Source organism: Gopherus evgoodei, chromosome 19 (assembly GCF_007399415.2).
Source record: "Gopherus evgoodei ecotype Sinaloan lineage chromosome 19, rGopEvg1_v1.p, whole genome shotgun sequence".
Lineage (NCBI taxonomy): Eukaryota > Metazoa > Chordata > Testudines > Testudinidae > Gopherus > Gopherus evgoodei.
Window position 1 is genome coordinate 16,404,078 of NC_044340.1, and position 25,995 is coordinate 16,430,072.

Below are 25,995 nucleotides of genomic sequence, written 5' to 3' on the forward strand. Positions count from 1 at the left end.
TTCAGAGGATTGCAGACTCGCTGGGTATACCGCTGGAAGAAGTTGCAAAGTCCCAACATAAGTTGTTGGACATCCTCCAAACTTCAACCTCTTCCAAGATTACTCCCCCAATAAATGAGGCTCTCATGGACCCAGCCAAGACTATATGGCAAACCCCAGCAACAATTCTGCTCACTTGCAAAAGAGCAGATTAAAAAAATATATGTCCCTTCCAAGAAAATGGAATTTTTATTTTCACACCCAGTGCCAAACTCTCTAGTGGTCGAGACCATGAATGAACGGGGGCAGGCAACACCACTCCAGATCCGCTCCATATAACAAGGACTAGAAGAGATTGGATCTTTTTGGTCGTAAAACTTACTCCTCAGTGACCTTACAGTTCAGACCTGCAAACTTTGAAACATTAATGGCCAAATACAATCACTCCAACTATTAGAAAATGTCTGAAATTATTGAACCTATACCAGGTTCTGTAGTCTTTCTATAGCTTTTAGCTCTAGCTTCTTCTAAGTTTTTCACCTCCCACTCAAGGCTTGAGGAACCTGGATGATCGAACTCTAGACCTGAAAGACTTGTTAAAAAATCTGTTTTACCTTTCACTATTTATAGTGTATTCTTTTGCATTTCACTTAAATTGGTTGGTAAAAATAGATTAGTCAGTTTCATGTTTGTTTCTAGTATCTTTCATTTTCTGTTATTCATACAAACATGATGCCATGGCATTTTGGGTTACTGGCATTTCAGGGTAAGATTTTGATCTGAGTCTACATCCTTGTATGTTACAGAATCTACATTTTGGGCCTAACTTCCCTGTCAGCAATCTTTTTAGTAAAATTAGGACAATTTATTTCATGAATGGTGCCTCAACTGATTTCTTATTTGAAATATCATGCAAGAAATATGTTTAACTCAAATTGCAGGCACCAAAAAATAAAACAAAAAAAAAAAACCTCTTGGCATTCAAACTGAGGGCCTGATCCTGCAGCCCTGTGAAGGCAATGGGATTGCTCACATTAAGGATCAATCCTTTGATGACAGAATTATTCCACTGAATAAAAACAAAGGGCTTGTTTAGCTTTAATTTCATTTTATGGGAAATAGTCTGGCACTTCCTTTAAAATCAACTTGTGATTCATAGAATAGAGGCAAATGTTAGGGGATAAAATTAGTAGCTAGCGTAAGTAAGATTCACCACAATCTCCTAAATGAATGACAGAAAAGAAAACCGAGGGAGAGGGAGGAGTGGAAAGCAGTGTAATTAGGGACTGGAGGGAAGCAAGGACAACTTTAAATTGTATGTTTGCCTCCTAGATATTATTGTCATTGGCACATTAGAAATACATTTGATAGATAGGTAAGTAGATAAAAGTAACATTAGCATGTCAAAAATATTGAGTCTTTCTAATCTATCTACATATAATGTGCCCATTATGGTAGTATGCCCACAATATGAGTCTCAGAACTCCCTGAGGGGTTGAGGGGACTGGGCATAATGAGGACCAAATTCATGGCTTTCTAGTGTAGAAAATATAGTATTGACGTGTCCTGCCTCCTCCAGGTGTTGGGTTAAAAACCAACCAACCTTTCCATACTATTGTTTTTTTCAAAAAAGGAAATTGCAGGCAAAATGCACTCTGGACCTTTATAGAATTAAATAAGGACCCAGATATGGTTGGACTTTCTGAAGATCAGCCATTATGTTCTATTTCTAGAGCTATATCAAATCTTTTGGGTAATTCACGTGGGTTTTATAATTTTCTGTTAAAGATGTGAGATACGAAGTGAGTGAGGTAATATCTTTTACTGGACCAATTTCTGTTGGTAAAAAGAGACAAGCTTTTGAGCTGCACAGAGCATGTCTTCAGCTGTTTGTTCTTTAGCTCTGTGTAGATTGAGAGTTTGTCTTTCATCAAAAGATGTTGGTTCATTAAAAGATTTTACTTCATCCACCTTGTCTCTTGAATATCCTGGGATCAACATGGCTACAACATGTTAAAATATATTTTAAAACCTAAGAAGAAAAATATTTCTCCAAAAATAATTTACTAGAAACTGTTGCAATAGTTTCCATATTGTGAATAAATAAAAAGCTGGAAAATCTTGATTAAAGGAGGCTGTGCCCACAACTTACTCAGGTTGGTCTGTCTTTAACAAATTACAGTGCTCAGGTTTGTTGAAATAGTTGAGGTCCAAAATGTGACTGACACTCAAATTGTTATAACCTGCTGGAGAAAAAAATCCTAAATGACTATTTTTATTTTAAAATACAGTTTTTCAATCTGTTTTTTGGTCCTGCTACTTGTGTAATGAGCTACTGAGGGAGCATTTAAAAGATTAAGCTAGGGTGATGCATAGGAAGAAAAACTGCAATGGAATCAAGGAAGATTTCCTTTTAGGGGTAGATTTCTTGGCAAGTTTGTGTCCTGAAGTCTTAGGTGAAATGCCCTTGTTTGGGACAGCGCAGAAATTTTTGTCAAATTTAGAGATGCATATTTTTGTCCAGTATTTCCGAATTGAGAACAGGCTATTCTTGTGGAAAAGAACGAGGAGTACTTGTGGCACCGTAGAGTCTCTAAGGTGCTACAAGTACTCGTTCTTTTTGCTGATACAGACTAACACGTCTACCACTCTGAAACTTATGGAAAAGGTCACTCAAACAGGATCAGGGCTATAGATGTCTGAGGAAAGAAGTTTTAAGTTGTTTGTAAAATTTCCAGAAAGGTGAAACTGGAGATGTGATGTTTCTATTTCTGTACTGCACACAGTTGCATTATGGTATCCATGGAATCTCGTGATTTATCGAATTAGCCAGTCTTTCCCAAACGTGCAATCCATTGTTTTTTCCACCATGACGACTGAGGGCAGCAAGGGCTCCAGGCTTCTTTCCTGTCCACAGACACTAATCATTTTCCAGCAAGTCAGAAGAGGAGTTAAGCAGAACAGTCACTCAGACATGTTGGCTCAAGTGCAAACCACTTTCAGGCCAAGTCTGTTCACTCAGTTAGCATTTGGAGTTGTCAGCTTCTCATAGCTATTATTTGGGACTAAGAATCAAATCTAAGTTGTCTTTTAGCCTCCAATTTTAGCAAAATACTTAAGCATTTGGCTAACCATCAGCACACAGTAGCCCTGTTGAAGTCAGTCACGTGACTAAATTTAAGCATCTTTGTACGTGTTTGAAGACTTGAGACCTTAAGTGACTTCCTCTGGGGGAGAAGGGCTGGAATAGCTATATTTATGTAGTTTTTACCCTTCTCCAACTAAACTAATGTGCAATTTCTCCAACAGGTGATGGAAACCAAAAGCATGTTGTACCTTGTGACAGAATATGCCAAAAACGGAGAAATTTTCGGTAAGCAAGAGAATATTATAATAAAATATTAAATGATTTACTTTTGCAGGTTATTTCATCTTACTAGATCAGTTTTTATAAAATAAAAACACACAGCTGACCTGTGGAACTCATTGCCAGGGGATGTTGTGAAGGCCAGAAGACAGCTGGGTTCAAAAAGAATTAAATAAGTTGATGGAGGATCAGTCCTTCAGTGGCTGTTAGCCAAGGTGGTCAGGGATGCATCCCCATGTTCTGGGTGTCTCAACTGCCAGAAGCTGGGACTGGACAACTGGGGATGGATCACTTGATAACTGGTCTGTTCTGTTCATGCCCTTTGAAGCATCGGGCACTGTCCACTTTTGGAAGACAGGATATTAGGCTAGATGGACCATTGGTCTGACCCAGTATGGCCGTTCTTATGTAAATTGAAGCCTCGGGGACATTTATACTGTAGGGCACACTTTGTCATTTCTCTGCCAAGGAAAAGCTGTGACACTAGTTGAAACTATTTTCCTCATTTTATTAATTGAAATACAAAAATGTTTCTTAAAAATGTAATGCTTAATGTAACGTTTAACAGAATGTAACAAAATTCTGTTCAGGAAATGTGGTGTCCTTCCAGCAGAGTTGATTGTATATTAAAAAGCAATGTAGATTCATAGATTCCAAGGTTGGAGGGACTGTTGTGATCATCTAATCTGACCTCCTGTATAATACAAAATAATTCCTAGAGCCACTCTTTTTTTTTTAGAAAAACATCCGATCTTGATTTAAAAAATTACAGTGATGAAGAATCCACCATGGCCCATGGTAAATTGTTCCTGTGGTTAATGACCCTCACTGTTAAACATTTATGCCTTATTTCTAGTCTGAATTTGTTTAATTTCAGCTTTGAGCCATTGGATCTTGTTCTACCTTTCTTTGCCAGATTGAAGAGACTGTTACTAAATAATTGTTCCCCAGTTGGGTATTTCTAGACTGTAACCAAGGCACCCCTTAACTTTCTTTTTGTTAAGTTAAATAGCTTGAGCTCCTGGAGTCTGTTACTATAAGGCATGTTTTCTAATCCTTTAATCATTTTTGTGACTCTTCTCTGAACCTGCTCCAGTTTGTCAGCATCCTTTTTGAACTGTGGGCACCAGAACTGGACATAATATTTCAGCAACAGTTGAACCAGTGCCGAATACATAGTTATAATAACTTTTCTACTCCTACTTGAGATTCTCCTGATTGCGTTAGCCTTTAGCATGGGCCAGAATCTGATCTCATTTACAATGGTGCAACTCTGTTGAAGATGAAGTTATCAGATTTACACCAGTGTAATGGAGATCAGGACCTGGGTTTACGCTTACTACATAACATGCTAAATGTTCTTGTGTCAGAATGAGTAATGGCCCAAACCATATTTCAGGTAAGCTAAATAAATAGTTCAGGTAAGCTCTTGTTTCTAGCCTTTTTCAGTCATCAGACTTACTTTTTTAACGTGGCTCCTATGGGGAGTGTTTATTCATAGCTGCTTGGAGTCACTGTACAACAAATTCTGGTAAGTTTAGCTAACATGAACCTGACCTGGTTTCAGTTTTGTCTTTGAGCACTGAAATTTAAGTGGGGACAAGATTTTCATAATAAATTCAAATGAAATTTGGCATTTTGCTTGTTGTGATATTTTAAAAAGAATTGTTTTGCTTCCGTTGGTCTCTGAAGACTGTACCCATGAGGAAAGGCTGAATAAAGAAGTCACCTCGATGTATCTGAGTCCCAGGTTGTATAGTCTCCAAATGATGACATCTTAGCAGAAGGAATGTGCAGACTTTCCTTTCCTTTTTGATCATTTTAAAACTAGTAGTTAGTGAAAACCATTGGCCCAGAAATTATTTTTGTGTGCACTACAGTTCCAGAAGCAGAGGGCAGGGTAATTTTTAGATTCTGGGACTTAGTAGTTCTGGCTATATAGAAGGGAAGAAAGGGTAAACAAAGGAGTGGTGTCCTCTTTCCATCAGATTTGCAAGCATAATAGATAACGAGCCTGGGCTTTATGCAACAAGAGTCAAAGGTTTGCTCTCTGAAGTTACCTGAGAAAAGAAGCATTCCTCCCAAAAGAAATGACCTTGTACTGCCCTCTTTATCGTGAGGGAATAGCTGGTATTTCACAAGGTATCTCTGGGGCATCTGCTATCATTTTCCCCATTACCAATTATTGCTCCCTTTATATAGCTAGGAAGAAGACTTTGGATAGAGATTGGCCTTATGCTTTCATCCTGTAGTTTCTATTTTTCTGTTATCTTTCCAGTCTGAGGGTTTTGCTATTGAAAGAATCATATGCTGAGAGGCTGTGTCATGACGTGTGGTTATGTAGAAGGCAGTGTTTCCTCTGGCCCCACAGGCTCTTTGCTGTTCTGGCCTTGCCAGTTTTCACTGTTGGGATCAGAAAACAGTTCTGTCATATCAGAATCTTTCAATGAACAGAATTCGCTTTGCAGCAACTAAAACTGAGTGAGACCTGTGAAGTAGAATTTTGGAGTATGGAGCCTCCTGAACAGTTCTCACACAGGTATCTGGCCTTTGCCTGGCAGGACATTCCAGAAAGGTGTTCTTTCCACAATGGTAGTAATAAAGAATCTCCATCATTTCATTAGGATAACAAGATGTGAAGGAAGCTTTTTCTCATCTTCTGAACATTTGGAAATATTTCAAAGGGAGATCAATTCAGTGTCTAACACAGATCTCTAGTTGTCTATGAACATGACCAAAGGGAGAGGATTGGGAGCTTCATTTTTAAGTTATTATAGGATTGTGAAAAAGAAAGGGTTTCCTAAAGACACTCATATTTCTGGATATATTTGCTGTGGTTCTGAATGTCCTCATATGGGGTGAAAAAAAATCAGGAATCATAGGGTGGTCTCTTAGCAGTTTGAGAGCTCAAACAATTAACAGGCAGTCAGCAGATTCCAGGCTAGTAATTAAATTACTGAGGGTTTTTGTTTCCATATCTTTGCATGTTGATGTACTCTCTATTTGCAAGCCAAGTATGTGCTTGTGGTTTTTTCCTGAAAATGTTGATTTTCTCATTTTCAGTGGTGGCATTTTAGGTGGCTGGCACTGGAAACTGAAGATGGGCCACCTTCAATCCATAGAACTTCTGGACATTTGGCTGCTAACAGCACAAGAATATTGAATAAGTGGCTGCCCATAGCACATGAAGGTCTCAGCCCCAAAACCTGATATCTGTAGCCTAGAAGAGAATAAAGGTTTACATTCAATATTCCTGTATAGTGGTGGTTGGCCTGTTGCCTCACAGATGCAGTGGGGATGACTTAAGACTAGTCTACACTTTAAATGCTCCAGCGGCAGTGCTGTGCTGCTTCAGTGTAGATTCTATACTATACTATACTATACTATACCCAAGTGTTATGTATACCTGGGGTTAGATTGACTTAACTGTTTGTGGATTTTGCACACCTCTGAATGACATAGCTGGGTTGACCTAACTTTTCAGTGTAGACCAGGCCTCGGGCTTGTTAAATCCTTTCTAATTGATGAAGATTTGGGCTGTCCTAAAATGCCAGATGCCTGACAATAGAGTAAGCAGAGCCCTCATCACATATTGGGTCTTTAGGGCTCTTCTGGCAGTCTTGGGTGGTAATGTAACACAGCTGTGCCTGGTTCTGGCCTTTTAAAGGTCTTCAGAGTAGTCAGTCCAAATAGGCTACTCTGGGATATCAATGTTTCAGTGTAAAGAGGGTTTAGATTTGCCAGTCTGCAGGTATTAGAAAGAGCAGGGGCTATTCCTGTGCAAACAAGATGATGCTGTCACTCAGCTTGTCTGTTTCCAGTCACCTTTAAATATATCTATTGAAATAGTGCTCCCAGAGGTCTTAAAAGGTTTAGCACAGTTAGAATTTAACCTTGCAGATTTTGGCATCCTTTTCTTTTGGGCTTCTATATATTTCCCAACAGTTTAGGGTATATTTGAGTATAGACTTAGTTACATTAGCAACTAGCAACTTTGTAGAGGCAAGAGTTAATGGGTTCAGAAAGGGAATAGGGTGAGAATGAGACCTTTTCTATTTGGCTGTGCTTCCACAATAGCAGGATGGTGTATGGTCTTGATTGTGACGGGATATGATCAGCATTTAGAGTGCTGATCTGTTGGAATGGGAGAAGATACCTGGATGGAGAGGTCAGCCTGCTGGAAAAGACAGAACTACTATTTTTTGTTTGTGATTTGGAAAAGTGGCTTTTCTTAAGCAGTGATTGTTGTTGAAATATAACCATGTTGTATATATCAGTCTGTGCACTTTGTCTTCCTCTAATTGGTGTGAGATTGAGTTAGTGCCTAATGAACAGGATGGGGGAGATTTAGGATGGCAAAGCATAAAGTGAATGTTTAAAGCAGGATTTCTGAGTACATGGGAATGGAATTAGATGCACCTTAGATAAGGATTTCTAAATCTTCTTATAAAACTTTTTTTTTCCAAATATTGTTTGGCAATCTGGGATGATGTGCCAGTATATTCTAGGGATGGAGTTCACATCCTTTTTAGGGTACAGCTGAAAATGTTCTGTGAGCTCCACCACAGTCCCTACTAGATATTGGTTCATATCACAAAACCAGTATATGTTTGGCATGGCTAATGGGCCCTGCCATAGAAAGGGCCTCCTCTGGAATAGCAAGAGGCAGGGAGGGCTGCAGGTCAGGATGTAAGTATGTTGGTAAAGCTGCGTGGAAGGCTCAGAGCTGAAATAATGAAGATGATGAATGGGGCACCAGGTGAAGACTGACGTTTACCAGCAAAGCATAGAACTTGGAACAGCACGATGTGCTGCAGGTTCTGTGTAAGAAGACAATATTACTATTAGTCTGTTTTTTAACTAAACATTTAATTTGTCCTCTGTTAGAATTGTGGAGTAGGATTTTATATTTTGCCTGCTTTTTATTTATCATGAAAATTACAGATTAATAAACATCTCTTCCCTTCTGGCAGAGGTCATGAGTTAAGGTCCCCAAACTGCATTGTGTAATTGATCCTATTGTTTTACTGGTTCTGGTTATACATCCTGCTGGATGACCATGCACTATTACACCACCCAGGAAATTCAGGTCTCATGCTTAACCCTAGTAGATTGTATTCAGCGGTACTTAGTATCATTCAGCACTAATATGATAGGGCAGGGATCAGCAGCCTTTCAGAAGTGGTGTGCCAAATCTTCATTTATTCACTCTAATGTAAGGTTTCACATGCCAGTAATACATTTTAACATTTTTAGAAGGTCTTTCTGTAAGTATAATATATAACTAAACTATTGTTGTATGTAAAGTAAATAAGGCTTTTAAAATTTTTAAGAAGCTTCATTTAAAATTAAATTAAAATGCAGAGTCCCCTGGCCTGGTGGCCAGGACCCGGGCAGTCTGAGTGCCACTGAAAATCAGCTTGTGTGCCGCCTTCAGCACTCATGCCATAGGTTGCCTACACCTGTGATAGGGGATTCTATGCTTGTCGATTGGCTTTAGTTCCCAGTTCTTACCACTACCCTAACCTGCTTACTAGAAAAGCCTGTTAGTGTGATTATTAGCCATCTGAGGCCAGGTCTACACTCAAAAGTTAAGTTGACGCAGCTATGTCATTCGGAGTGTGAAAGATCCGTACCCCTGAGCGATGAGTTAAGTTAACCTAACCCCTGTGTACACAGTACTAGGTTGATGGGAGAATTATTCCATTGACCTAGCTAATGCCTCTTGGGAAGGTGGATTAATTATACCAACTGGAGAAACCCTCCAGTCACTGTAGTGAGTGTGCCACTGCAGTGTTTCAAGTGTAGACAAGCTCTGCAACTTTTCATCACTTGCACCTATGCAAACTGGATGTAAAATGGTACCATTCTGACCTGGTAGCATTTTACACCTACTTTGCACTGGAGCAAATGACTACACAAGCTGCAAGGCAATGAAGAATGAGGCTCAATATTTCTGAAGCTTCAGAAGGAAGAGATCAGGAGGGCAGAGAAGGAGTTTGCTGAATCTTGGAATCTGTAGCCACTGGGTTTATTGAGCAATTTGTCAGACTGTCACTCTTCAGTGTGTTTCAGAAACTTTAAAACATTTGCCTTAAAGCTTTTGTTCAGTCCTCAGGTTGCAAGATGGGGAAAAAAGGGAGAGCTCAGAGTCCTGAAGCTAACTCCTTATTGCAATCCTGCAATTGCATAAATGATTCCCAGGATCCTTTCTTCTGTGCTGTCATAGCATGTAGTTACTGTGTTTGTGGGCACCACAGAAAACCTTAGAATGGATGGTAGGTAATCTGTGCCTACTACATTAGGGTTCTCATCCAGACTGTGGCTCTGAGTATTACTACACTATATATTAAATAATTGTCAGAGCTCTGAAAGAGTGGCAGACACATGAGACCATACCAGCCAGTTATCTTTGGGTCATTGTCCTCAGTGACCTCTCTGTGTACACAAGTCCCCTGTGAGACTTGTTCTGTACAGATTTGAGATCTCAGCCTTCAGCAAGTAGGCTGTTGCATCAATGCTACCTGCCTCTGTGAAGAAGGCAGAGGTAAAGTTCACTCCAGTAGCAACAGACTGACTCTATTTCCATAATAAATTAATTATAGCAGTCCCTCTTTTTTTTTTAAACTAGGTTTTTACTACCAAATGAAGTTAGAGAGGAAACATTCGGAACATAACATCAATTAGATCTTTAAATGCATCACTTCTAAGCTATATTCGCACATTATACTTACTTATAGTACAGTGTGTTACCTCTCAAAGAATGGCAGAAAGCTGCCTTCTCTTGACTCCCATGTGTGCAGTGAGTCACTCTGGCAGGAATGTGTTGGTCTAGCCCAGAGACTGGTTAGTTGTTCCTAAATGTTGAGAATCAGGAAAGGGGAATCTGACATAATATTCATTGTGCAGTTTCCTTAAGTTTATAAAGAATGTTATCCCATTTACAAACACTGTTCATCAACACAGGCCTATTTCCTATAGGATTCTCTAACCTCAGAAATGTTTCTGGGAATATCCAGTAAAGGAGGAGAGATTCTGCTCCTCTAACATTCTAAACAATCCCTGTGCCCCTTCCCCCCAAATCTTACACAGCACCACAGAGCTGTTGTGCAGTTGAGATGTGATCATTCCTGCTACACAAACCGGCTACCTACACTTCGTGATTTCATAAGGAATTTTTATTCAAAATTAGCTATATTTGATTAATCTATAAAACAGATAGTGGTGCTAGTGACAGACTTGCTGTTAGCATGCATATACAGAATTTTGGAACAAGTAATTCATGTCATTCGTGTTAAGGGCCTGATTCATCTCCACTGACATCAATGAGACACTCACTGTACATTGACTTAATTGGGGGTTGAATGATGCCTTAAATGCTGTTTGTTTCAATAAGCCTGGACTCTCTGCATAGCTAGATTGTGTTTTGCTAATGGAAATCTTCTGCAATTATCATTCCTGTAATCTTCCTATAATCTTGACTATGCAGAAAGAAAATTCATAGAACTGCATGCATTGGGAGTGAAATTATTCAACTCCTTACTCCTCGTAGAAATTACAGTAAGTGCTGTGTGTGTCTGACAGTTAGCAGGTCTAAAAAACAGGTCTCGTGGTGTTGTAAGAAGAATTCAGCATTGGGTTCTTTTATTATTATTGTATAAAGTTTGATCATTTTCTCAAGTTAAAATCTTTATTTATCACAAGTTTACAATTTTATCTTTATAAACAGATCATTCTTGGTAATAGATTTAAAAAAAGAATATCATCTTAATATTCCCAAATGTTAGTTTAGATAGGCAGAAGATCATTTTATATTTATGTATGCCTCTTTCTCTGTCCTTTTGAAGTGTCAATAACTATGGTATTTAAGCAACTAATTCATCTTGTCCTAGAGTATTTTTGTAAGTGCATCTGACTAGAGAGAGCTCGGAAGGTCTCTGCTGTTAGAATGACCTCTTATTTATGTTCTTAGTTCTGAAGTGTATTGGAGCTGTTTATCTACTTTATCCTAGGGGAATAAAACACACATTGACTCAACTTTTTTTGTTGTAAATATATTCCAGGTAGTTAACTGAGTAACATTCTTAAAAAAACCTTGACACTGCCTGGAGCCTGCTCAGCAGGCAGCCCCTTTACTCTGCCCTCAGGTGACATTGTGAGGGCCAAGAAGGCTGTGTGTGAAACCCCAGCCATCTCTAAATCCTCTCCTACCATGCTTCCTGAATCCTGCTTTTAGACTTGTAGGTAATTAAATTATTTGTTTCATTGTTTTGGTGATTTTTCTTTCTTTCTTGGACACAAGGAAATGTAGGTGTTTTGGAACATTTCAGGTGAAATTCAGGCCTTAGTTGGTTTACTGTCAGGAGTTTCTTTGGATTTAGAAGTCTGCCTCTATACCCAGCATGTCCCAGGATTTATGGATTCAAATTTTGGAATTAAAAATGCATTCAGTTTAAGAAGGCCATGTAGCCCAAACAACCAAGAATAGAGCTTAATTAGAATATCTCTTGGAAGCATTGAGATCATATGCTGATGGACATTATTATTATAAGAAACTAGATAGACATATATTTTCCGTGGAATTCCTATGACATCTAAGGGGACGTTGAGAGTAAGTGTTTCCTTGCATTTTTCTGTTTCCCTCACAATCTCCCTGTGCATCTTCTGTATTGGAGAAAGTGTGTTGTGCAGATAGCTCAGGTTCACGTACAATTTTTAGTTCTAACCCTGAGATTTCTCTGAAAAAAGTCTTTGCAGTGATTCTGGGATTAGAATTAAAGTTATATACTTTAGGGATTTGGTATTTTTGTTTGTTTCTCCCATTAGTTTTGAACTTTTAATCAAAAATATTCACTATTGATTCACGAAAGATTCTGCTGTTGTGCCCGCAGTTGCAGCAGCTTAACCATTTTCTATTATTGCCATTTCCATAGACCCATTTACTGGTCAAGAAGACCTATTTACTGGTCAAGAGAGAGTTATGTATGTGTAAGGGGAAAAAAAAGAGGTGGTGATCTTTAGAAATGAGCACAGAGCAAAGAATATCTGTTTCCTCGTGTGGCCAAGGCTACCTAAGCGTATAGAAAGAAATTGATGGGCTGTTTTTTCCATGGTGATGATTGTCTGCGTTTTAATGTCTGTCATATTTCCTGCAAAATTGTGACTCTACAAAGATGATCTGTATTTTTATTACAGTGAAACATAGGCTTTTTTGGTCATCTAGATATACATTAAAGAATTTGTCAATGAGTTAGAGGCCTTTAACACTCAATTTATCTGATTCTCCATAACCTAACTTGTGAATTGTCTGTCGCTGTTTTTTCTTAGAGTATGTCTATGCTACAAAATTATGTCAACCTAAGTTAGGTCGACAGTCGGCCATCATAGTAATTACATTGCTTGTGTTAGCGGTGCACATCCTCACCAGAAGCACTTGTACTGATTTAACTGTCAATGTGGGACATTGTGGGATGGTTTCTGAAAGTCAGCAACAGTCAATGTAAGCAACACTATCTGCACTGATTCTGCGTTGACCTAACTATGTCGACGTAAGGGCTACGCCTCTCACAGAGGTGGAGTTATTAAGTCGGTATAGTGGGTGAGTTACATTGGTGGGAACAACATTTTATTGTTGATGCTTACAGAGTTAGATCACTTTAAGTTGCCTTGTGTCAATCTAATGCTGTACCGTGGACCAGGGCTTATTGTGTAAGTAATAGAATTATGCCTTTAGATGCATTATTGAAGGTTTAATATTGTTTACTTTTATCAAGTTTTGTTTCCTTAGCTCAACTTTTTTGAGTAATTATGCCTTAGAAGTTATTGAGGCCTTCTATTTGGTGATGGAATTTTTCTGTGGTGATTGGAATTTCTATATGGAAATGTTTTTTTCTCTAACTCTGAATATTTTTGTTGTAGTTTTGGTGACTACTCTTTTTTGTCATAGAAACATGTTGAGGTTTCAGAGGGAGAAAAAGGTTCCCTGCTGTTAGTTCTGTAGGTTGCCAGACACCAAAAAATCCACTATACTGATAAGTTGCTATGTAACAGAGTGGTTTATTTACTAATGACCAAAAAAAAGCTAGTACCAAAAACTTTTTTCTGTGTTTGTACAGCACCTAGCACCATGTTGTTTTGGCCCATGACTGTGGCTCCTAGGCACTACCTCAGAACAGATTCATAATTGAAGGAACAAAGAGAGGAAGATTACCATAGTGTTTAAGACCACTAAGGAATAGAACAGAAATGAGATCAAAGGTGAAGAAAAAACATTAAAACTAACTTCAGATCTAGAAAGTTCCTTGCTCGTTATGGTTCATTGGTTGAGCTGTCATTGTAGATATTCTGAATAGAATATTTCCTAACAACGGTATTTTTGCTTTGTTGTTAACATCATACCTTATTCAACACCTAGGCATTTGCAGTCTTTACATTCTCTTTGAGTCATGATAATGCAGTTGGGGATGGTGAGGGCAGCTTCACTGAAGCAGAACTTTTGTCAGTTGACAGCACCAAGAAAAAATTTCACCCAGAAGCAATTAGAATAAAGTTCAGCTATGATGTTGAGAACCTTGATGATTAGAGAATGGAGGAGTCAGAGGCTGAATTATTTTACCTTCTCTTGTGCTTAGCAGTTTCTGGTTTGGCTGAGCCTGAACTTGCTAAAATTTACCAAGTCCATTCCAGTTGTCTGGGCTGTATTCTCTTTTCAGCTTTTAAATCCTTATCATTAGACTGCATGTGTCAGTGCCAGGGTGTCGTGTGCAGAAGAACTCTTATATAAGAGCAAAAGAGGAAAAAAACAAAGCTGTTTACACACAAATCATCAGAGAAAATCAAATCAGATCTTTTCAGGTGAAAGCTTTTCCTTCTTTCTACCAAATGCTTTATTGGCTTGTATTAAATTCCCTTCTTCTACACTAATAGCATGTGAAATAAATCCTGCCTTTTTCATGCTCTTGGATTACACACTAGCACATAGTGGAGTGCTCTTTTGGTGTTCAGAATCTTGCAGGTTTCTAGCACTTAGCCATGTCCACCAGTTTGTGGACATATAAACATTATCCTTTTGGGGTCCCATTTTTCTTAATCTGACTTGTCTTTTTTGTTCATGCTCTCTGCTTCTCACAACTTGACTGCACCAAAGCAGAGACTGAGTGGGTCTTTCGGACAAGAACAGATTCCTTCAAAACTTTGTACTGCAGAATTAGTAACAAAATAACTTTTGATTACTTTGTTTTACAAATCAGATTTTGTTGAAGATCCTTTAATTCCAACTCCTGAATGAGGTAGTATAAACTGTAAAGAAAATGCTTTAACTTGTCAGGAGCTGGCAGCTAGTAAGCATTCCCTTGTTCATTGTTTATCAGTATTGCGAATTCTCGCATCCATTGGGTGCATCTCATTGAGATGCTTGGCAGCTCAGCTCAAAACATATTGCACAGTATTATACATTAGCTCATGGAGAGGATGATCTGAACTTATCTTTGGCCTGAAGTGAGTCTCCCGACTCTTCACCACAGACATCCAGAATTTTGCACACTTAGCGGCAGTTGTGAATACAGCTTCTGCCTGTTATGGTCTCCGCTGGAGGAGTTCCTTCCAGAGCAAAATCTAGTCAGTTTAAGTGGTGGTACTTTTTATACGCTGGTAAGAGATAAACAGACTTGAGAGAGTCTTTAAAAAAATAAATGATTTATGAGTAGGGAAAAGGCTTCAAGTATGTTTAATGTTTTACAAACCTACAAAGTGGGTTTTCAGTGACCACTTCTGCTGCATATTTGAGGTATTTTTACAGCTGCCTCTTTCCAACCCTCCACCAAATCCTGTGCCTGAAACTGAAGTTTCTAGGAATGCAGATATTTTCCCATCAACTATTAATTACAGTGAAGCTGTTTTATTGGGACTGATTCACTAGTTCTGTTCATCAATGACCAATTGTTCTGTTTTTGTATTTCAAGAATTCAGACTCTTGAAGCTAAAGCTGATTATTCAACCTAAAAATAAGCTAACCATTGAGCAGGGGGTGGGGTTGAGGAATGTTTCTGAGGTCACTGTTATGTGATTGGCTGCACTACTGCTAATGTAGCTCAACCAGTCTTGATGGTTGTGGTCTGTCTTAGGTATTCTCCCACTACTAAAAGGTTCATTGCATAGTTCAGGGGCCGCAAATGTGACCGAATCTCGTAGGATATTGAGACTGGCTAATTCTGTGATTTATGTCCAAGTTGGCGCATAAATCCTACTGCATGAATCACTGTTGACAGGAACGTGATGCTTTTGGCCAAGGTTTAGTAGAACAGATTGTGTGTGAGAGTTTCTGAGGGCAAGGATGACAGTCAGCAGCTAGATTTTTTGTAGGGCTTTTTTCTCAAACAAATAGCAATAGCATTATAGTTACTATACCATTTTATTAATTTATCCTAAAGTATCAGCAAATTAAGGTCATTCAAACCCTGAGCCCTTCTACCTGTCTTTTATGCTAGTAGATCTTCTTGCCTTATACCAGTATATTACCCCTTTATAATAAATTAAGAAATGACAAAGGAAAATATCTCATAGAAATATTTCTAAGGGCTGGGATTTTCAAAGGTGCCTATGAATGGTAGTGCCTTGAGAGTTAGGCGCTATACTATACTTCCTTAGTCTCCTTTGAATATCCCAGCTGAAGAGCGCACACAAATGGGGGGGGGACTTACACACACACACACACACACACACACACACACACACACACACACACACACACACCTTGTCAGACCTGTGCCTAAGGCAGTCTCTACACAAGGAGAGTTTTACCAGTATTCCCATGCAGGTATTCTTGTACTGGTGGTGTTCTCCTAGTATGGATGCAGCTATACTGGCAAGGCTGTGCTTTGTACCAGTTTAGTAAACACCACCCCCACAAGCAAAACAAGCTATACCAGTGTCATTGTGCCTTAGTGGGTCACAACTGAGAATACCAAATTCAGGACAAACTGCTGAAAAATAGGGCAGATGCTTCTCTCCCCTCCAAAGCTGGTGGTTATTCTCCCATAAGATATACTAAACCAGAGACACAAATAAATTTGTTTCACCACACTGATAAGAAGTCAGAAAAGCAGTCTCCTTGTATCACCACCGAAAACATCAGACTTAATGATGAGTAGTTATTTACACCAGTTTCATCAACCAAAAGGTTATTCTGATCCCAAAGGACCAGCCACATACCCAGGTCGATATATAACTCAGATCTTACCCAATAATCATGCTGTTGCCTTTACTATCTAATATCTAAAGGTTTATTTATAAAAGAAAGAAAGGTGAGTGTTAAAATTGGCTGAAGGAATCAAATACATACAATAATTGCAAACGTCTTGGTTCAGGCTTGTAGCAGTGATGGAATAAACTGCTGGCATGTTAAGTCTCTGGTTGCTTTTAAATTATTGGAAGGTCCTCAGTTCTTTGGTTAGAATGCTCCCATTAGCATAAGTCCATAGTCCAGAGGTTGGAGCACAAAAAAGGCAAAATGGAGATGTTTCCAGGGCCTTTTATAGCTTCTGCCAAGTGGAAGGAACCCATTGTTTTCAAACAAAGCCCTCCACGCAGCTTATGGAAAAATACAGGTAAAAAGATGGATTTTGGAGTCACATGGGCAAGTCACATGTCTATGCCTGCTTCGCTTAGTCATAGCAAAGTTAGAATGTTCTAGTTAGAATGTTCACATGAAAGTCCATCAGGTGTGGATGGGCGTCTTCCATGGTCCATTGTGAGTTAACTGTACCTTGATGGGCCATTGAACTTGAATAGTCCCTTCACGAAGTGTGCAGCCTAAATACCTTGTGGGTATTAACACATGAGCAAACATTTGAAATACAGGTACATAGTTTATATTCATAACTTCAGATAACAAAAATGATACATGCATACAAATAGCATAATCATATCCAGCAAATCATAACTTTTCTATTGAGACTGTACTTGACATGTATAAAATTTGTTGCAATTATATATCAGTGGTAGCAACAATGATCTACATGGTCATGTTTCAGTCATATAATGTCACAACCAGTAAAAGCACAATTTTGCTGGATTAGCTGCATCTACACTAGGGGCTTCTGCTGGCACAGCTTATATCGGTTAGGATCACATTCTTTCACAGTCCTGTCCGATGTAGCTATGCCAGCAGAATTCTATTGTGTAGCTATAGTCAGAAAGACAGGTGTTCACATTGTGGGCTTGCCCCTAGTAGGGGGTCCCTCCAGGTTTTTGTTAAAGCACAGTGATATGTTCTTTGGTAGCCTCATTTATACTATGAGGAAAACAGAAAGGTGCATAAACTCTGGCAAATGAAGTTTAAAAATATAATTGGGAAGACCAGAAAAGAATTTTAAGAACAGCTAGCCCGAAGACTCAAAAAGTAATAGCAACAAAAATTTTAAGTACGTCAGAAGCAGGAATCCTGCTAAAAAACCATTGGGGCCACTGGACGATCAAAATGCCTAAGCAGCACTCAAGGACAATAAGGCCATTGCGGAGAAACTAAATTAATTCTTTGCACCAGTCTTCACGGTTCAGGATGTGAGGGAAATATCCAAACCTGAGCCATTCTTTTTAGGTGACAAATCTGAGGAACTGTTCCAGATTGAGGTGTCATCAGAGAAGGTTTTGGAACAAATTGATAAACTAAACAGTAATAAGTCACCAGGACCAATGGTATTCACCCGAGAGTTCTGAAGGAACTTAAATGTGAAATTGCTAGAGTACTAACTGTCATCTGTAACCTATCATTTAAATCAGCTTCTGTACCAAATGACTAGAGAATAGCGCATGTGATGCCAGTTTTTAAAAAGGGCTCTGGAGAAAACCCTGGCAATTACCGGCTGGTAAGCCTGACTTCAAAACCGGGCAAGCTGGTTGAAACTATCATAAAGAACAAAATTGTCAGATGCATGGATGAACATAATTTGTTGTGGAATAGTCAACATGGTTTTTGTAAAGGGAAATCATGTCTCGCCAATCTACTAGAATTCTTTGAGGGGGTCAACAAGCATGTGAACAAGGGGGGTCTAGGGGATATAGTGTATTTAGTTTTTCAGAACGCCTTTGACAAGGTCCTTCACCAAAGGATCTTAAGCAAAGTAAGCTGTCATGGGATAAGAGGAAAGGTTCTCTCATTGGTAGCTGGTTAAAAGATAGGAAACAAAGGGTAAGAATAAATGGTCAGTTTTCAGAATGGAGAGAGGTAACTAGTGGTGTCCCCTAAGGGTCTATAGTGGGCCCAGTCCTATTCAACATATTTATAAATGATCTGGAAAAAAGGGTAAACAATGAGGTGGCAAAATTTGCAGAAGATACAAAACTACTCAAGGTAGTTAAGTCCCAAGCAAACTGCGAAGAGCTACAGAAGGATCTCTAAAAAACTGGGTGACAGGGCAACAAAATGGCAGATGAAATTCAGTGTTGATAAATGCAAAGTAATGCACATTGGAAAACATAATCCCAACTATACATATAAAATGATGGGGTCTAAATTAGCTGTTACCATTCAAGAAAGAGATGTTGGAGTCATTGTGGATAGTTCTCTGAAAACATCCTCTCAGTGTGCAGCGCCAGTCAAAAAAGCTAATAATGTTGGGAATCATTAAGAAAGGCATAGATAATAAGACAGAAAATGTCATATTGCCTCTATATAAATCCAGGGTACACCCACATCTTGAATACTGAGTGCAGATGTGCTTGCCTCATCTCAAAAAAGACTTTGGAAAAGCTTCCGAAAACAGCAACAAAAATGATTAGGGGTATGGAATGGCTGCCTTATGAGGAGAGATTAATAAGACTGGGACTTTTCAGCTTGGAAAAGAGACGACTAAGGGGGAATATGATAGAGATCTATGCAATCATGACTGATGTGGAGAAAGTAAATAAGGAAGTGTTATTTACTCCTTCTTGTAACACACGAACTAGGGACCATCAAATGAAATTCATAGGCAGCAGGTTTAAAACAAACCAAAGGAAATATTTCTTTCATACAATGCACATTCAACCTGTGGAACTCTTTGCCAGGGGATGTTGTGAAGGCCAAGACTATAACAAGGTTCAAAAAAGAACTAGATAAATTCATGGAGGATATGTCCATCAGTGGCTGTTAGCCAGGATAGGCAGGGATTGTCCTTAGCCTCTGTTTGCCAGAAGCTGGGAATGGGTGACGGGATGAATCTCTTGATAATTACCTGTTCTCTTCATTCCCTCTGGGGCACCTGGCATTGGCCACTGTCAGAAGACAGGATACTGGGCTAGATGGACCTTTGGTCTGACCCAGTATGGCGGTCCTTATGGCTGTTCTGTGGTAAATTACATTATTCTGTCCCCAAGGGCTGTTGATCCAACATCTCTCACCTGTACTCTTGCCAAAACAAAAACAAACAAGCTAAAAAAACACCTATTGCATCCATGCAGTCAGTGTTTATATTTCTCTAAAGTGACTCCTTGGCTCTGAAATACTCGTGTGACATGACCGGGTACCTGCACTTTTTAACTGAGTAACATACTACTGAATTTGGACAGACTAATAAACATATGGAAAATATTTCCCCAAACGAAGCAGTAAAAAACTAGGAGTAGAAGCAGAAACTAAATTTCTAAAATATGATTAGTGAAATACTCTTGAGTTGTGAATATGCAAATAAAAGAGAAGAGACTGTGACATCAGTAGCCCAGTGACCTTTATTTTTCTGAGCACTCCTATTTTAGATTATTAGAAAAACCTGGCAATTTATGCACAACTAAATCAGACTGACCTAAATTCTGTTCCTGATCTTGTGTTACTCACCAGGGAAACCCAGGTAAACTTGTATTGTCCTGAAATTGAGGTTTGCTGGGAATGAGAGAGCCTGTTGTGTACGATCCCTTTAGCTTGCCGATGACTAGACAGTAATGTGCAGATATGAGAGCCCTTGAGCATCTGCTTATACAGAAACAGAGAGCAGACATTGTCATCTAGAATATTTTAAAGGATGGAGAATATAAGTAAACTATAAAGAACTAAGTCAAAGGTGATGAGCTCATTCATACTATAAATTCATTATTCTTACCTTTTAATCCAAAATTGGATCTTCCTAAAATACATAGAGACATTTCTTCAATATATTTTGACCTGACATAAGTGTACAATGGATTTCTAGTGTCACAAGGAAGAATTTGAATAATAGTAAACTTCTGATGAGGGACTGTAACATGAACAAATTAACATAAATAGCTGACTTCTGTTCATTTCTTCACATACAGTATTTCTTAGGCTCTCTGCAGTTAGAGTCATGGCCAGTCTTCTGTATGTAGCAAAGATGAAATATATCAGTGATATATCAGTGGGTCTTACTCTTTATCATATAAATCTTTGTACACAGTGTTCTGATCTGGGTGTAAGTAGGCGGTCTGCAGATTTAGCTAGAGAAAAATCATAGAATCTAGAATCTTAGAAATGTCTCCTGAATTCTTAAATCGTACCTGTTCCGTATAAACATAAGAAGGCAGAAAATGAACAAGAGATTACTTCACTACCAGACACTTTCTCAAATCTACCTGGCTCCCTCACATGTGCATACAAGAAAACCGATATGAAGGCTAGCGTGATAAATGAAACAAAACATTAACTACTGGCTTCTCCTGACTTTGGTTCTATTAGATCACATGCTTTGAAATAAATCTTACTCTTTTCCAAACCCTGCCATTATTTTACTCATCCAAATAAGGAATGTGCTGCTGAAACAGGACAGGAAGCCGCCTCAGTTCTAAGTGAAAGGCCTATTTATTCCAGCTATTGTTTTTATCAAATCTAAGGTAGCTTCCAGTTTTTACTGAACTACACAAAGAAACAGTGAAACAACAACAAAAACCTAACCAAATGAAGACCTTAAGAAAGCTCTGTGTAGCTTGAAAGCTTGTCTCTTCTGCCAACAGAATTTGGTCTAATAAAAGATATTACCTCACCTACCTTGTTTCTCTAATATCTTGGGACCAACACAGCAATAACAACACTTCAAATAATCAAATGATGTGAAGTGGGGGGTGAAATTTGTCCAAGATAAAAGTTTAAAATAACAGTGTATAGATCTCTAGGCTGTTGTATACTGCTGCTGCCCATTATTGCAGTATCTCAGCAGGGTGTGGTGTACTTACAGGACAGAAGTGAAGTTCCCTATGGCCACGTCCAGACTAGGTATTAAAATCGATTTTAGATACGCAACTTCAGCTACGGGAATAACGTAGCTGAAATCGAATTTCTAAAATCGAGGTACTCACCCGTCTGGACGGCGCGGCATCGATGTCCGCGGCTCTCCGTGTCGATTCCGGAACTCCGTTCGCGTTGATGGAGTTCCAGAATCGATGTAAGCGCGCTCGGGGATCGATACATCGCGTCCAGACTAGACGCGATATATCGATCCCCGAGCAATCGATTTTAACCTGCCGATGCCGCGGGTTAGTCTGGACGTGGGCTATGTCTCCACTTTACAAGGTCACAAATTGTTGAGATAAGGGGAGAAGAAGATGCCAATATAATACTATTACCTGAGTGGAGTAGTAACCAAACTTACTGAGACCATAGGAAGAGAAGGGCCTCTGATATGCTTTTAATGTTAACCTGTAGGATGATTTAAATCTGACTGTCTTTTAAAATCTAGTATTCCTACCCAGAAAAACCTCTCAGCCTTCTGCACTGTTCTCTGATCTCTGTCTTTTCCTACTGAATTGCTTGGGACACTGAGTAATTCCCTCTTTCTTATATTTAATATGTTAGACTGTTGACGGTGAGCAAGGTCTGTTTGTTCCCCTGATTTGTAAAGCACCTGTCACACCATGGTCTTTTCACAGCTGGTTTCTGTAAATCAATTTTCCAGAGAGCCCAGTGAGGCGTTCATCAAAAATGTGACTGTCTTCCGTTAAGTATTATGAATCTATCTTTCTTTGTTCTTTTCAAGCTGTGTAATGACACAGTCTAGGTTAAGTTCCTTGTAAGAACATTTTTTGTGGTTAGAGTCCCTGGGTATCTTTAACGGAACTCTGCAACTCTGAGCTATTCTAAATACTGTGGAAACAATAATCCATACTAGAAAACGTGCACTGTATGAAGACTTTATACCTTGTGGAGACAGATGTCTTTGACAGCTATAGAAATACACTGAGTGGATAGAATGCTGAGTTTTCATAGAATCATAGAAGATTAGGGTTGGAAGAGACCTCAGGAGGTCCTCAAGAAACCTTATCTAGTCCAACTCCCTGCTCAGAGTAGGACCAACCCCAACTAAATGATCCCAGCCAGGGCTTTGTCAAGCTGGGCCTTAAAAGCCTCTAGGATGGAGATTGCACCACCTCCCTAGGTAACATTCCAGTGCTTCACCACCCTCCTAGTGAAATAGTGTTTCCTAATATCCAACCTGGATCTCCCCCACTGCAACTTGAGACCATTGCTCCTTGTTCTGTCATCTGCCACCAGAGAACAGCCGAGCTCCATCCTCTTTGAAGCCCCCTTTCATGTAGTTGAAGGCTGCTACCAAATCCCCCCTCATTCTTCTCTTCTGCAGACTAAACAAGCCCAGTTCTATCAGCCTTTCCTTGTAAGTCATGTGCCCCAGCTCCCTGATCATTTTCATTGCCCTCCGCTGGACTCTCTCCAACATGTCCACATCCTTTCTGTAGTGGGGGGCCCAAAACTGGATGCAGTACTCCAGACATGGCCTCACCAGTGCCAAATAGAGGGGAATAATCACTTCCCTCAATCTGCTCGCAATGCTCTATTAGCCTTCTTGGCAACAAGGGCATATTGCTGACTCATATCCAGTTTCTCATCCACTGTAATCCCCAGGTCCTTTTCTGCAGTTTTGGTTTATACAGTACACTATATGCACGGTATTAATATGTTCTTAGAGTAAGGGAGTTGACACTGGTTCTGGAAGAAAAGTTTAATCAAAGTTTTTTTTTTATATACCGGTTACTAATTTTCCAGTGATGGTACTTATTATTATTTGGAAGATTGTAGTAGAGCCTCTAGCTCTTTCCAAACTCAAAGAAAGCCGCAATGCCTGCCATGAAGAGGTGTAGAATGAGTAATTGAAATACAAATGGAAGGAATTGCCCTTTGTCAAGATGGAACATACTTGCTTTCCTAGACCTGGCAACTTGACAGTTTGGTTTGCTTTACCCAGTGTGCGTCAGTGAACTTCAGTGTTTTGACCCTGTACCTTACAGTTTTCCTAATAAACAAGTCATCAGCTCGTTCTAGAGAGAAGCCACAGTTTAAATTATCTTCCAGACAGTCCATCCAAATCTCTTCACAGCAGGTTCCAGCTGTTGCAGGAAAACGTTTGTGGTGAGTTTCAGCTGTCTTGAAATGGTCACCATGACCCCAGTTGCTGGTATCCCTCAAATCCTGAATAGTCCTACTTGAAAATTACTTATCACACCCAGCATCTCCACAAACACTGAGAATTTAAACCGTGATAAGCTGTGGTACTTTACGCTCCTTGGAGATGGAAGGAAACATCCATCAGTATAAACGGACCAACTGGTTTCTATCATATGTTAAATAAATATATATATGTATATAATGTATGTATTGGGCCAGATTGGGGTGTAAAGGTAAATATATCTTTAATGCTAGCTTTAGCACTGGAATCTTTAACAAAATTCCAGTAGGAATGAGTTGGGATGAAAGTAATTTTCATCCTTTGTGGGATAAAGAGCTTGTTTCTCTAGCCAGCAGGACAGAGCCAAAACTTCACTGCCATGTCCTTGTGCATTTGAGTTCCCAGCTGCCACTTAACTCAGTCCACTAGATAGCACAAGGTCAGTAAGCCCTCCAGAGACTAGCACGTCATGCTGACTTTTTCCTGATTCATATATTTAAAGGTCCTATGATTAGAAAGGAGCTTAATATTTCATGATGTTCTTCCTGAAGCCCTGTATTTAATATACGGAAATACCCATTTATTTTGAAAAGATTTTGTAATGAGATTGTTTGGAATGCAAGTGGCTATTGAGCTCTCTAGTGGGCATATTCTTCCATCTTATCCACAGTGCAGAAGCTGTGCAGTGATTGAGCCTAGGTGATCCAGGAGGTGACGGAAGTAGTTGCTTCTCCAGCAGGGTAATGGCATTCCTATTACAAAAGACTTCTAGAGAGTAGATTATGGGTTGGGGAAGATGTGATTAGGAGGCACAATTTATCCATTAAATCCAGATGAAAAGATGAATGAAGTTTGCCCTGTGCTCCTGAAACCTGATCTGAAGCCCACTGACATCAGTGGAAAGACTCTCATTGATTTTGACAGCCTTTTGATCAGGTTCTTAGTGAGCACTTTTGAAGATCAATATCTTTGGTGCTGTTAATTTTCATTTTAGATTTCTTTTACACAGGTGTGACTAGATCTCTTGACAAAGGTCAGTCTTTAAATGAGAGTAATTTTATTGAATTATAGTAGAAAAAATGACTACTTTTCCATTTGCTTTCCACACTCATTGTCCCAGAGCAGCCAAGGATATTTTTTCAATGTTTTTAAATGTATGGGGCAAAAATCTTGCATCAGATTTCAGCCTGAATTTGGCATTTCCTGACTGATTATTCATAAATACCTTTAAAGTCAGGGTTTGTTTATAACAAAAATGCAGCATGCTAATGCAGCCATGTCTTTCACAGTGCGAATGGTATCACTGCAGTATGGACAGAGGAAGGTATAGCATTCCCAATATATTGATTACTGTAAAGAGTTCATTGAGATAGCAAAATGATCAAGTGAGCTAAATATTGTATGGTGGAAGAATTTCAGTCGTCATTAGGAGGCGTGTGTGTGTGGAGAGAGCAAGAGAGCTCTCTGGGTTTAATTTTCTGTGTAAAGAATGATGGAAGGGAGACTATTGCACTCTAACTATTATTACATTGATGCAATAAACTGAGTAAATGACCACAGTTGGGGTGTAGCACTGTAATCATTTATCTGCATTTTTTCATTGCTCAGATAAGAATGTGATACAGAGGAATCCTGTATGCTTGAAACTGTGAGTATTTGGGAAAGCAGAGCACCACTATCCAAATGTGTTTGCCCAGGGTACTTGAAAAACATCAAAGGGTTCCTGATGACCAGGCCTGGTGAGGAAATCTGTTTTACATCTTGCCTAAAAGATGTTATCTCCAGCAACAATGCCAGTGCATTAGTTCAGTATTGAAACTCAGAAAAAATGCAATCAGCAACACCACTCTCCACAAACAGTGTTCTCCTTGATTTTCCATTCAAGTATTGACCAGGCCTAATTTGGTTAACCTTGTGAGGTATGATCAGATCCCATAATATGATATGGCTGCAGATGGAGACTTTTTATATATGGAAGATTTAGAGCTTGTCTACACTTAAAATGCAGTAGCGGCACAGCAGCGCCTGCGCCACTTCAGCATAGACACTTGCCTACACCAGGGGGAGAAGTTCGCCTACACCAGGGGGAGAAGTTCTCCTGAGTAATCTGTCTCCTCGAGTGGTGATAGCTGGGTTGATGGAAGAAGTCTTCTGTCAATCTAGCGCTGTCTGCACTGGGGGATAAATGGGCTTAACTACATTGTTCAGAGACCCAAGTGACATAGTTAAGCTCACTTAATTTTCTAATGTAGATCAGGCCTCCAGAGA

The 25,995-nt window shown here is 39.3% G+C and overlaps 1 protein-coding gene across 15 annotated transcripts in view; it reads left to right on the forward strand.

The window, feature by feature from the left end:
• Positions 1–25,995, forward strand: part of SIK2 (salt inducible kinase 2) — a 112,179-nt gene that overhangs the window by 21,449 nt on the left and 64,735 nt on the right. For 12 of the 15 annotated variants that reach the window (XM_030538237.1, XM_030538238.1, XM_030538242.1 and 9 more), the window contains one exon: positions 3,289–3,352. In XM_030538237.1, the coding sequence (XP_030394097.1) occupies positions 3,289–3,352 (64 nt within the window). Of the gene's footprint in view, positions 1–3,288; positions 3,353–4,674; positions 4,746–6,409; positions 6,583–25,153; positions 25,467–25,995 lie in introns of those variants that run through there. The other 3 variants (XM_030538248.1, XM_030538246.1, XM_030538245.1) reach the window with 3 other exon arrangements.